The 13,816-nt window shown below is 36.8% G+C and overlaps 2 protein-coding genes across 2 annotated transcripts; one reads left to right on the forward strand and one right to left on the reverse strand.

Moving 5' to 3' along the window:
- The first annotated feature begins 299 nt into the window (after positions 1-299).
- On the forward strand, positions 300-5,264 carry LOC126817033 (uncharacterized). Its single transcript, XM_050543848.2, has 3 exons — positions 300-579; positions 1,106-1,196; positions 1,716-5,264. The coding sequence occupies exon 3, from the start codon at positions 1,747-1,749 to the stop codon at positions 4,540-4,542; it is 2,796 nt and encodes a 931-aa protein (XP_050399805.1). The 5' UTR covers positions 300-579; positions 1,106-1,196; positions 1,716-1,746; the 3' UTR covers positions 4,543-5,264.
- Positions 5,265-8,591: 3,327 nt separating this feature from the next.
- LOC126818176 (zinc finger protein 664) lies at positions 8,592-10,922 on the reverse strand. Its single transcript, XM_050545420.2, has 2 exons — positions 10,685-10,922; positions 8,592-10,031 (listed from the first exon to the last, which is right to left on the reverse strand). Exons 1-2 carry the CDS (start codon positions 10,685-10,687, stop codon positions 8,829-8,831), a joined length of 1,206 nt encoding a protein of 401 aa, XP_050401377.1. The 5' UTR covers positions 10,688-10,922; the 3' UTR covers positions 8,592-8,828.
- Between the last annotated feature and the right edge of the window lie 2,894 nt (positions 10,923-13,816).

Below are 13,816 nucleotides of genomic sequence, written 5' to 3' on the forward strand. Positions count from 1 at the left end.
GACCTGAAACCACCACCATTAATTATGAAGGTTTCATTTATTTGACAACAATCAGCATGTCTCTACTCAGTCATTGATTTTCGTGTCTAATTGGTGAAGTTCTGCTGACGTCATAAAAACATTTCTCCCAACTCACCATAATTTTGTCAGCAACGTTTATTGTTTATTTATAGTTATTCAGATTGGATGACGATTCTTGGAACTGTCCCGATCGTACGAGCACCAAACAATCATCGATTACACCCACGACAGCATTCCATCGACACAAGTTTAGAGCCTTTGACAAAGTCGGTATGTGACTATCCGGCTCTGAGAACCAGCCGTGCTGGCACTAATTAGTTGTGACGTAATTAAGTGTTTTCCCCAGGGCGGCATTTCTGACCACGCTATATAGGGCGCTTTTTGATTGGCTGGGTGTGGGAAATCCTTGTGGAAAATACCCTCTGACGTAGCCGAATATATTAATATATTACCTCGTTTTCGATTTTTTACAATCGCTTGAAAATTGACGATATTACGAGTTGTTTTGTTACGAAGTGAGAATTTTAGTCGTGGAACGGTGCAAATTGCGGTATCAAGGTGAGTTTGAATAACTTATTAATGCATATGAATTGATTCTATGTATAGTTGTGCATATATGTGTGTAATATCAATGACGAAACTATGTTCCAAGGATACCTACGAAGCTGCGAAAAAAAGTTAGTCGTATCAAAGAATTTCCAAGATGGCGGCGAATTTCTTCGATTTTCACTGTGTCGTCACACATTTCAATTCAAAATCACATGAACATGGCTATACTTATAAGTTATATGCATCAAAGCACACAAATAATGCAAAATAATAGTCAATTAATATGTTGTATGTCTGGATTGTGATAAAAATACATAGTTATCGAGGATTAAATGTCTCATAATTATGATAATATACGGCTCCTCCCCTGACTTTGTTTACAAAACAAACGCACATGGTCTTATGTTGGGGCTTTTTTTTCTTACTTTAAATGTATTTTGAGTCAGCAATACCTTATGTAAACAATCAACGTTGCTTTAAAAAAAAAAAAAAAAAAAAATATATATATTAAATATTTTTTTTTGTTATTTTTCAGTAATAAATAAACCCTAGAATATCATAATACGAGTTATTTTGTTACGAAGTGAGAATTTTAGTCGTGGAACGGTGCAAATTGCGGTATCAAGGTGAGTTTGAATAACTTATTAATGCATATGAATTGATTCTATGTATAGTTGTGCATATATGTGTGTAATATCAATGACGAAACTATGTTCCAAGGATACCTACGAAGCTGCGAAAAAAAGTTAGTCGTATCAAAGAATTTCCAAGATGGCGGCGAATTTCTTCGATTTTCACTGTGTCGTCACACATTTCAATTCAAAATCACATGAACATGGCTATACTTATATGCATCAAAGCACACAAATAATGCAAAATAATAGTCAATTAATATGTTGTATGTCTGGATTGTGATAAAAATACATAGTTATCGAGGATTAAATGTCTCATAATTATGATAATATACGGCTCCTCCCCTGACTTTGTTTACAAAACAAACGCACATGGTCTTATGTTGGGGCTTTTTTTTCTTACTTTAAATGTATTTTGAGTCAGCAATACCTTATGTAAACAATCAACGTTGCTTTAAAAAAAAAAAAAAAAAAAAATATCTATATTAAATATTTTTTTTTGTTATTTTTCAGTAATAAATAAACCCTAGAATATCATAATATAATGCCTCCATCAAAGAAGAAAAGAAAGCTGAACCCAGACGCTGAACCTGGAATAGCAAGGTCTTATCTGAATGAGACATTTTGTGTTATCCCTGCTGGGAATAAACTTCAAAATGGACATGTCTTGTATATTTTTTTGCTACATGACTCGAGCGTGTCAAACGCTGAACGTGCAGTAAAGGAGACATTCAGTGAAGAAGAGCGTTCTGCCATTCCAATTTTAAAGGGGAAAATCACTTCTTTAGTGCAGCGGACAATAAAGAAATATAAGAGGCTAACAAATGAGAGTGAGATGCAGAAATTCAAGGATTGTTGTTGGGAAGAATTTTCAACAGAAGTAATATGTAGAAAACGTTTACAACCAGAACCACCAGGCACACCTAAAACTCCGAATTCAAGTTCCAGTTCCTCGTCTCACAAGAACTGTTCAAACTGTGTGAAACTTCGTGGGCGTCTGTACAAGGCTATTCAACGTCAAAAAGAGATGCAGGAAGCGCACTCTGCTCAAATTGAAGAATTCAGAAGAAAGTTGAGTAAGAAGAATGCTATCAGGGTCATTAATCAGAAATTAAAAAGAAAACTTAACCGTGTTAAGGAACTTGATGAATCAGATTCTTCTGGTTTGGGAGCAAAACTGAAAAAATTGAGAGATGTCGTGAAACAGAAGAAAAAACAGTGTAAAAGATTAAAGATAGAGCTCAGTGAAAAAACTAGTTTTATTGTTGATGAATCTGCCAAAGAAATCTCAGTACTTAAGAATAAGGTAAAAGCGCAAGATGAAGAGATTAGTTTTCTGCAAAACGACGTAGCTGTGCTTGAAGAGCAGATTGAAGACAGCGAAGATTCCTCCACCTCAGACATTTTTGAGAAACAAGGAAAGATGTACTCTTTACAAACACGTCTCTTTGTATATGACGCCATTACAAATCAAGTACCAACTGCTAATGTGCCTAAACTTTTAGATAAGTTTGTACAGAGGACTGGTGCCCAACTTGACAAAGTTCCCCACCGCAATACGGTAGAAATGATGGTGCGAGAAATGGGGTTGATATCTCAGCTTCAAGCAGCCGAAACTATCTTGGCCAATCCAGATTCAACCTTGGGATTCGATGCAACGACCCAGCAAGGCATTCACATCAACAGCATCCATATGACTTTTAAAAAAAATTCAGACAGTTGCCTTGTCATTGCAGTAGACCACCTACCAGGTGGGACGGCTGAGGATTATTCCCAGCACATAATTTCTTCCATTAATGAACTGGCAGTTGTTTACGCCGACTTTTACCAAAAGGACTATCAAACAGTTTCAAAATCTTTGACAGCAAATATTGCCAACAGTATGACCGACAGGTGTGCTTCTAATCATGCTGCTATTCGTCTTATTAATGCAGCATGGAACACTTCACTAAACGAACTGAACTGCCATCTTCACCCGCTTGACACTGTTGCATCAAAAGTTAGAGCGGCGTTGAAATCACTTCAACAAGAAAAGGGCCACGAGAAGGGAAAGCTGTTTGGACAAGATTGTCTTGCCGCAAATGTCATTTTGCAATTGAATAAAGTTCGTTTTAAGGATGGGAAAGGCGACCCAATGGGTTTTAAAATATTTCTTGAGGAAATGGGACTAGGGAAGGGATTTATCCCCCGATACAGGGGAAATCGCCTTCATGTACTTTTCCATCTTGCTGGCAAATACTTCGTTTATCATGCTGATTTCCTCAAGTTTTTGAATTCCCGTACTTCTCTTGGTGGCTTGCGATCGAGTTTGATGCTAGATTTTGAAAATTCAGTTACAAAGTTGGAGCTGCAGGTTCTGGGGTTGATTGGGAAGTTGTTCTCTGGACCCTGGATGAAGATGTTTTACACTTCGGCAGACACAGAAATACATCACATCAGAGGGATTAAGACTGTAGAAGAGGTCTTAAAGCGTGTTAAACTCCAGGAAAAGAACCCCACCACCATTCTTTCTCGTGAGAATGATTTCTTTGATAATATCCTAGAAAAAGACCCGATACTGTGTGCTTTACAACAAGAGGTACCATCCGACACAACCTTGTTTGCTGAAATGGTGAAAGTTTGTTTAGGGGCAATCGTGATAGTGCTAGAGAGACAATATGAGAAGTATTTTAACCTCGACATCACAGACGAATTGGAGAAGCAAACAGAGTCGGCCAGGTCGCACAATATAGATGCAGAGGAGGTAATGGGGATGTTTTCGGCAGCAAAACAGAAAGCTCAGAATGCGACTCTGTGTTTCCTCTCATCCAAAATCAGGGCGCAGAAAAACCGTGTAATTGATTTTCTAGACAACATGGGTGGTGATAAAAGAGAGAAGGTTGTTCAGTTTGCGGTGACGTATTCGAGAAAACAGAGAGAAAGAAAGAAAACTAAGCAGAAGGATGTGATGGTGGAAATAAAAAGAAGAAATGCCTTACAACAAGAGAAAAAAAACATGACAGAACTAAGAAAAATGGAAAAGAAATTAAAAACCACTGATACAGATCCAATTTCTCTGGCTGAAGCATTTCCTGGCACTGATAAAGGGATTCTGGATGATTTGGGGGATATATTGGAGGGTAAAGTCGTTGGCAAAGACCTTTGTCACTACTGGTTTGACACAGACAAGGGCGTTAAAGAACTGTATTATGGAAGAATAGAGAAACTCCGGAAGAATGGCATCGTTTATCGTGTGTGTTACTGGGCTGAGGGGGAGACTTTCGATGATGGAGAGTCGTACGACATTTCGAAATATTCCCTTGCTTCTGATCTAATCTTAAGTGACTTGATTTTGTGTTAAGACTAGACAACAGACTCATCTGAGTACTAAATTTCATCTTATTATATGGTACGACTGGTGATATTTATCTGTAACTGTGCATGTATTAGTGTTTTTGAACAGCTATCTTTTAGTAGAAATTTCAATGAAAAAGACCAAGTATTAAGGAAGTTATGACATTTCGAAATATTCCCTTGCTTCTGATCTAATCTTAAGTGACTTGATTTTGTGTTAAGACTAGACAACAGACTCATCTGAGTGCTAAATTTCATCTTATTATATGGTACGACTGGTGATATTTATCTGTAACTGTGCATGTATCAGTGTTTTTGAACAGCTATCTTTTAGTGGAAATTTCAATGAAAAAGACCAAGGAAGTTATGAGCATTTTTATGACCTGGTTAAGACTGGATAACGGACTCATCTGAGTGCTAAATTTCATCTTATTATATGGTACGACTGGTGATATTTATCTGTAACTGTGCATGTATTTGTGTTTTTGAACAGCTATCTTTTAGTAGAAATTTCAATGAAAAAGACCAAGTATTAAGGAAGTTATGAGCATTTTTATGATTTGGTTAAGACTAGACTACGGACTCATCTGTGTGTAGGAATTCATCTTATTATATGGTATGACTGGTGATATTTATCTGTAATTAAGAGATTAACTGTGCATGTATTAGTGGTTTTGAACAGCTATCTTTTAGTGAAAATTTCAATTAAAAAGACCAAATATTAAGGAAGTTATGAGCATTTTTGTGATTTGGTCAGTCGTCAATTAATCTCCACGAATTGGCGAATTGATTCATTAATTGGCGAATTGATTCATTAATTGATAATTAATTAATAATTGATCAAATTAATCAATCAATTAATTAATGTAATTGTATTGTGGTTTCAAATAGCTCTCCAACGATGCAAAAGTCATTGATATCTGTTGACTTTTGGGGGAACTGTGATGTTTTAAAGTGCGTACTTATTATTTTCACCCGAAAAGTGATCACGCTCAAGTCTTTGTATTCTAATTAAAACAAAGGGTCAATATTGACCCGATTTTCTATTTTTCAAAATGATGTAACTTTTTTTCTATTTGGAGTAGAACCAAAATTTAAAGACCATAGTAATGCATATTCAAGGCCCTTTCCAATGATGCCAGTTTTATTAAATTTGCAAAATTTTCATTTTTTTAGTCACATACCTTTTGATCCAATGACGCTACGTCATTGCTTTGACCGTTATTCTATCTCTATTTCCGGTACAGAAAAGATGGGTGTATATAGATTTCAGACGAGGACCCTTCAACACGAAAAACTCATTAACGTGGAATCCATGTGTACTGATTTTATCTGATTTGTTTTAATCATACAAATATTTCCTCTTCTTTCAGCAGCCTATACTGAAGATAAAACTATATCCTCTAAAAATGAAAAATTATCTTGGTCAGCCGCAATCAATAATTTAACTTCGAAACTCCAAATAAATCATGTTCATTTGCTAAATAAAGAAAATATAAAGAAATCCCTCGAATCAAAATTTAACTCCTTCTAACTCCAATAATAGCAAATTACGTACATATTTCATCTCAAAACCTACTGTTACCAACTCTCCAGACTGTTTATATTCGGTTAAAAATAGAGATCATAAGAAAGCTATGACCACACTTAGACTCAGTACGCATCACTTAGAAATAGAGAGGGGTCGATACAAAAAAATTCCTGTTGATCAGCGTCTATGCAAATTTTGCGATTTAAATTCGATCGAAAACGAGCAACATTTTTTGCTATACTGTAGCAAGTATGAAGAAATACGCCAAGCCCATTTATACCCAGCCTTCTCGGCAAATCCTAAGATTTCCTACAATTTTATTAATCTCTTTACACCACCAAAATTGATTGCCAAGGCAGTGGCTTTATGTGTTTTTGGCTTTTGATAAGAGAGCTAAATCAAATATGGTGGCAACTACATGTAACTGAAACCCCTTCCATTCACTTGATTTGTGATATTTGTTTATTTGGTGCAATGTCTATTTTCTGTCTTGTCCGCAGGTTTATCTTGTAGATTTTTGTTTTGCATGTAGTGCGGTCCTCCTGCACTTACTATTTGATATACATGTACAGTTGTACATGTAGTATACTGTTTGTATGAATGTATTGAGTTGTCTATGTAATATGTATTATTGAATGTATATGACTATGTCTAAGTGTATATGTATGCATGCTGTCCTTCATGGACGTTTTGATGCAATAAACATCTATCTATCTATCTATCTACTAAAAACGTGTCTACAGGAGGTGATAATTGTTGACATGCAAATGAATGTCTAATTTCATCCCTTCAGCATCTTTTATACCCGTATTGGCTGAACAGTGGCCCTGCCATAGGAGGACGTTTACTAATCTCGAATAAATTTCAAGCATGCATGCACTTTAGAACATCAGATCTGATCTATCATTGGTCAAGTGATGTGGTTTCGAGATTCCCAACTTGTATGTGACAAGCAGCAGGGTCCCCTGTCCAACCTCATAGGTTTTCTCCAATTTCCTTTCACTGCTAAAACATTTGCAAGTGAATCATTGAAATAAAAACATATCTTAGTCCCTAAATAACCTAGTCTGTGTTGAGTGAATGGAATATGGATGAATGTCATGTATGTCATAACAGTCATATGACTAGATCTATTTGATAAGGCCAACTGCATATTTTTTCAAGGTCACAAGATACTGCATATTTCTTCAAGGTCACAAGATTGTGGGTTAGGTTTAGGGTAAAAAGTCTTGGGTTGGGGTCAGCTCCAGCACATCTTGAGGAAATTGCAGTTTCGGAGGTATGGAGTTCGATATTGGTCTTGGCCGAGAATGTTGACAAGAGATTTTCCAACTTTGTTTCCCCATGTCTGTGGTGAAGGATGGTGGAAATCGCAAGGAACAATGTCTTGTCTGTGGTGAAGTATGGTAGATCTCGCAAGGAACAATATCTTGTTTGTGATGAAGGATGTTGGGCCTGGCAAGGAACAGTGTCTTGTCTGTCGTGAAGGATGTTGGGCCTGCCAAGGAACAGTGTCCTGTCTGTCGTGAAGGATGGTGGACCTCGCAAGGAACAGGGTGTTGTTGTCAATGTAAGAGTGCACTTAAAAGAAACCCTAGACATTTTGAATTCCATTGCTTTACAGAGAGAGAGAGAGAGAGAGAGAGAGAGGATGAGCTTGAAGTCCACTCAACATATAGGTCACTTCGGGACTAACACATGGTTCAATTTTTATTTCAATAATTTGCTTGAGCATAGGGGTCTTTAGCAGTGAGAGTGCAAAAGAGAAAACCCACAATGTTGGACAGGAAACTCAACTCCTTGTCACCTACAACCAGGGAATTGAAACCAGGCTAGTTGACTTAATGACAGACCTTATGATACATTGCGACCACGCTAACCATTCAGCTATCCCCCTTCCCCCTCTGTATAGTAAGTGCAGGGGAACTGCAACACACACAATATTCAGAAAATATCAAACAAAGACACATATCAGATTAAGTGAATGAAGCCGGGGGGCTATGTTATAGTGAGAAACATTTTAAACGTTCGGAAGAAATGAGGTGTCTGATTACTTGCCCGGGCAACGGCGCTACAGCCTACTTATATATCAAATTCCAACTGCCAAGGGATCTTTTATGTGCACGCCAATATGTACACGGGATCTCGGTTTTTCCGTCCCATCCAAACAACTAGACAGCTGTCTTTGTCAGGCCCTCCGTCCTGCATCACTGACAAGGGAGGACAACGCCGGAAAATCTTGATGTACTTTCTCAGCCAATGCAGGGATCGAACACCCAGCCTCCAGGCTAGCGAGCCAGCGTATTACCCACTTAGCCAATGTGATCCCATGAAGCAAACAGAGGAAGTGCAACATGTCTCGAAGACAGTTGTCTGCTAAATGACATGGCGTAAAAGACGGTATTTTGCCAAATGACACCATAAGTTAAATGTAATAAAAAAAACAACAAAAAAAAGGTTGACAATCCAGATAAGACAATGTTCGACTTCCATTCATAAATTAGACATGAAATGGATAATCAAGACTATGTTTTTTATTGTACTGACTTTAGTAATGATGATCGAGACTAGGCCGAAAATTCAATCACTAAAATCTCGGTTGACTGAAATTTTTAGCAAATTTCCTTTACATTATCTAGTTTTTAATTATTATAGTGAGAACTGCCAGCTCTTTATCTAATCTCCCATAATGTATCTTTAACACGTGTCTTTGTTCACCAGAAAGATTTATCATGTGTATTTTTTATGTCTGAGAAAATGATTTACAACGAATAAAACTTGTCTCTGGAATGAATTCTCATGTGTGTTTGGAGATTACATTCTGCAAAGTATGATTTACTACAAACATCGCATTTAAAAAGTTTTTCTCCGTTATAGATTGTCATGTGACTCTGTAGACCACAACTCTGTATATTTCCTTCAGTATGAATTGTCATGTGACTCTGTAGACCACAACTCTGTATATTTCCGTTTTCTTCTGTATGGATTCTCATATGCATCTGCAGATTAAATTTCCTACCAAATGACTTACTACAAACATCACATTTATAAGGCTTCTCTCCCATATGAACTGTCGTGTGTGTTTGGAGCCGAGATTCTGTAAAAAATGATTTACTACAAACATCGCATTTATACGGTTTCTCACTGGTATGGATTCTCGTGTGATTCCGTAGAATAGTTTTCCTACTAAATGATTTACTACAAACATAACATTTATGAAGTTTTTCGCCTGTATGGGTCTTTTTATGTCTCTGTAGAGACCCACATTCAGTGAATGTTTTACCACAAACATCACACTTATAAGGCTTGTCACCAGTATGAATTCTCTTGTGTCTATGAAGCGTACAATGCAAAGCAAATGATTTGCTACAAACGTCGCATTTATAGCTTTTAACTCCCGTGTGAACTAACATATGCCTTCGAAGTGAACAGGAGTCAACAATTGATTTACCACAAACATGACATTTACAAAGCTTTTCTCCCGTATGACTTCTCTTGTGGCTTTGGAGATTACGATTCTGAGTGAATGATTTACCACAAACATCACATTTATATCGTTTTTCACCAGTATGAATTCTCCTGTGTTTCCTTAGATAACCGTTTAAAGTGAATGATTTATCACAAACATCACATTCAAAAGTTGTTTTGCCCCCATGAATTTTGGTAGATCTTTTATCCTGTTTTGAAGGATTACCATGTTGCAAACCAGAATCCTCATATTTAACGTGTATCTCACAGTGTTTTTCTAAATCAGTGCCAGATTTAAATTCTTCATCACATAAATTACACTGATAAACAGTTTCAATATCATCAGTTTTCTCTTCTTTAACATGAGAATATCCGTCTACGTCATCAGTTTTCTCTTCTTTAACATGTATTTTGTTGTGTTTTTCTAAATCCTCAAGTTGTTGGAAAATAGTATCACATATAACACACTGATGGAAAGTTAAAACATCATTAGTTTCCTGTAATATATAAAAGTTATATCATCATTAGTTTCCTGTAATATATAAAAGTTATAACATCATTAGTTTCCTGTAATATATAAAAGTTATATCATCATTAGTATCCTGTAATATATAAAAGTTATAATAACATCATTAGTTTCACGTAATATATAAAAATTATAACATCATTAGTATCCTGTAACATATAAAAGTAATAATATCATTTGTTTCCTGTAATATATAAAAGTTATAACATCATTAGTTTCCTGTAATATATAAAAGTTATAACATCATTAGTTTCCTGTAATATATAAAAGTTATAACATCTTTTGCTGTCTGTAATATATAATTATAAAATTCATTACATCAGTTTAAAACCTAAATTTTGGTACCATACTAGTTCAAACTTGACACAATATTGAAAAGTAATTAGGCATTATTAAATTTCTTTTTTCGATATACCCATGTTTTAAAGTTGGGATGAGTAGTCTTTTATATTGGGATGAATTGTCTTTTATATTGGGATGAGTTGTCTTTTATATTGGGATGAGATGTCTTATATTGGGATGAGTTGTCTTAGGATGAGTTGTATTTGGGATGAGTTGTCTGTATACCCACGCCACTGTATACCCATAAAAACATTTGATGATAACAAATTTCTATCAACTCACCATTATTGTGTTAGCAACGGTTATTATTTATTTATAGTTATTCAGATTGGATGACGATTCTTGGAACTGTTCCGATCATACGAGCACCAAACAACCATCGATTACACCGACGACAGCATTGACACGGGTTTCGGTCTGATTTTTCAGCCTTTGACATCTCCATTTCCGGTACAGCAGAGATGGTTGTATATAGATTTCAGACGAGGACCCTTCAACACGAAAAACTCATTAACGTGGAATCCATGTGTACTATCAGATTAGTTTTACTCATGATTAAAAACGTGTCTACAGGGGTTAATAACTTTTGATATGCAAATGAATGTCTAATTTCATCCCTTCAGCATCTTTTATTCCTGTACTGGCTGAACAGTGGTCCTGCCATAGGAGGATGTTTATAAATGAACATCTTTTTTTCTTACCTACACTGGACGATTCCAATACCAACACAATCTGAATAAATTTCAGACATTAATGCACTTTAAAATATAAGATCTATCGTGGGTTTTCTCCAATTTCCTTGCTACCAAAAGCCTGTGTCTATGTACTTTTACTACAAGATCAAAACAGCTATGACCAAATCTGCTTATAATTAAAAATGAATTGTGTTCAATCAGTTCATTGTGTGCTAAGGAAGACCTATTTTTAGAAAAAGATTCTTTAATGGGGGTGGAGTGGCAGGTCTCAAGTAGGGTGTGCTCTTTAGATCATAAGGCCCATCATTGAATCAAGTGGCATGGTTTCGATTCCAAGCTTGTACTTGACAAAGAGTATGATCGTCCGGGGGCCTCCCACTGCTGAAGACTCACATACCCATGCGAATTATTGAAATAAATATTGTACCATATGTTAGTCCCAACATACTCTCTCTCCTCTCCTTCTCTCTCTGGTTAGGGTTGGGATTAGCCCTAACCCTGTTTACATCTGATGACCTTTGACCAAACTTGCAGTTGGCCTTATCAAATGTATTTAAACCTGGGGACCATTGTCAATATTTGCCCATGCGTAACCAGGAGTTTGGTTTTTTAATGTGGTTGATTATCCAGTATCTTTGTCCAAGTCAAGTAAGAATTGAGCCCCTTCAAAATAAGAGAAGGCAGTAGCGCCACTTTATGGACAAAATTTCCCTCATAGCACATTACATGGCGGAAGCACACTGTTTTATTAGGGGCAAGTGAATGGCTGAATGGTTAGCGTGTGCGCATTGAATAATAAGATCTGTCATTGAGTCAACTGGCGTGGTTTCGATTCCTTGGTTGTACGTGACAAGGAGTAGGGTTGTTTGTCCAACCAGTTTATATGCATCTATGCAAAGTCTGCGATTTTACTCGGACCAAAGACCAGTCTGTATGGGAGACCCAAGTGATAGACCACTCACGCAAAAGATCCCCTGGCAGTTGGAATCTTATATAAGAGTAGGCTGTGGCAAAATTTCCCTCATAGCACACTGTATGGTGTATGCCCATCTTCATTAGTCCAATTCATAGCAGAACAGTAGGACGTTAAACCCCATTTCATTTTCTCAACCTAACACAAGTGGGTGTATGAGTGGGGGTGGATGGGTGGGTGGGTGGATGGTCGAATGGTGAGAGAGAGAGAGAGAGAGAGAGAGAGAAATGGGGTTTAACGTCCACTCGACACAAACTAGGTCATTTCGGGACTAACATATGGTTTAATTTTATTTCAATAATTCGCTTGCGCGTAGGGGTCTTTAGCAGTGGGAGGAAACCGGAGGACCCGGAGAAAACCCACGAGGTTGGACAGGTGACCCTACTCCTTGTCACGTACAACCGGGGATTCGAAACCACGCCAGTCGACTCAATGACAGACTTTATGATACAGCGCGCGCACGCTAACCATTCAGCCATCCTGGTCGAATGGTTAGCGCATCATTGAGTCAACTAGAAGTCTTGGTGTATGAAGGGGAGGGGGGGGTATGACTGAATGGTTAGCACGCGCGCGCTGTAAAGTCAAGTGGCATGGTTTCGATTCCCGGTTTTACTTGGTAAGGAGTAGGGTCGCCTGTCCAATCTCGTGGATTTTCTCCGGGCCCTCTGGTTTCCTCCCACTGCTAAAGACCCCTACACGCAAGCAAATTATTGAAATAAAAATTGAACCATATGTTAGTCCCGAAATGACCTAGTTTTAGTTAGCATTGAGTGGACGTTAAAAATCACTTTTTCTTTCTCTCTCCATACAAAAAGACTACTCGAAAACAAACAAAAAGACCACTTGGACCAATAATAAAATGTTGTTTTAATAAATTAATAATTGTGTTTGTTTTAATATGACTACTCAGACTAATAGATTACTTTACAATCCCCGAACTTATAGCTACGTTATCTGCAGACACGTGAACAGTAGCGACCAATCAGAGGTTGTGACATAGCGACCTCCACGGAAACTTTGACATTGAACGAACTTTGCAACTCGATTATCACAGGTAGATATTTTAGCTGGAAAGTGCGAGACTTCGTATTCGCGATGATCGAGGAATCTGATAGGCTCCCAAGCAGGGTGAATACCCAAATGAAATTAGCGTCGAGATATGCAGGGTATTACGTGAAGGACTTAGATGTACAGAGTTAAAGTGAGATCAAGCCTTCTATAGAAGATGGAATATGTCATACTTTTATTGGAAAAAAACTAGCCTATGAATACATTTGCAGTAAATGAAATGGGGTTAACGTCCTACTGTTGTAAATCTTACATAATGTATCTTTAATTAATAAATATTATTTATTTTTGAGCTATTATAGCAAGAACTGTCAACTCTTTATCTAAATATTACATACAGTATCATTAATAAAGATCTCTTTTTCTTATATGTATCATAGTCATTGAGAAATAAATAAACCAAACAAAATTACTAGGGTTTTATTCTTAAAGCACAATGTTTTTTTGGGGTTTATTTTAGGAGACATGGTGGCTAAGTGGGTAAGACTCTGGCTCACTACACTGAAAAAAAACTTGTGTTGAAAGAACACAAACTTGTGTTAAATTCAACACAAGTTAGGTGTCTCTATTTAACAACACAAACTTGTGTTAAAACAACACAAAACTTGTGTTAAATGTTGAAACAACACAAAACTTGTGTTAATATGTATCAAACAACACAAAACTTGTGTTGAAACT

Source organism: Patella vulgata, chromosome 1, assembly GCF_932274485.2.
Source record: "Patella vulgata chromosome 1, xgPatVulg1.2, whole genome shotgun sequence".
Lineage (NCBI taxonomy): Eukaryota > Metazoa > Mollusca > Gastropoda > Patellidae > Patella > Patella vulgata.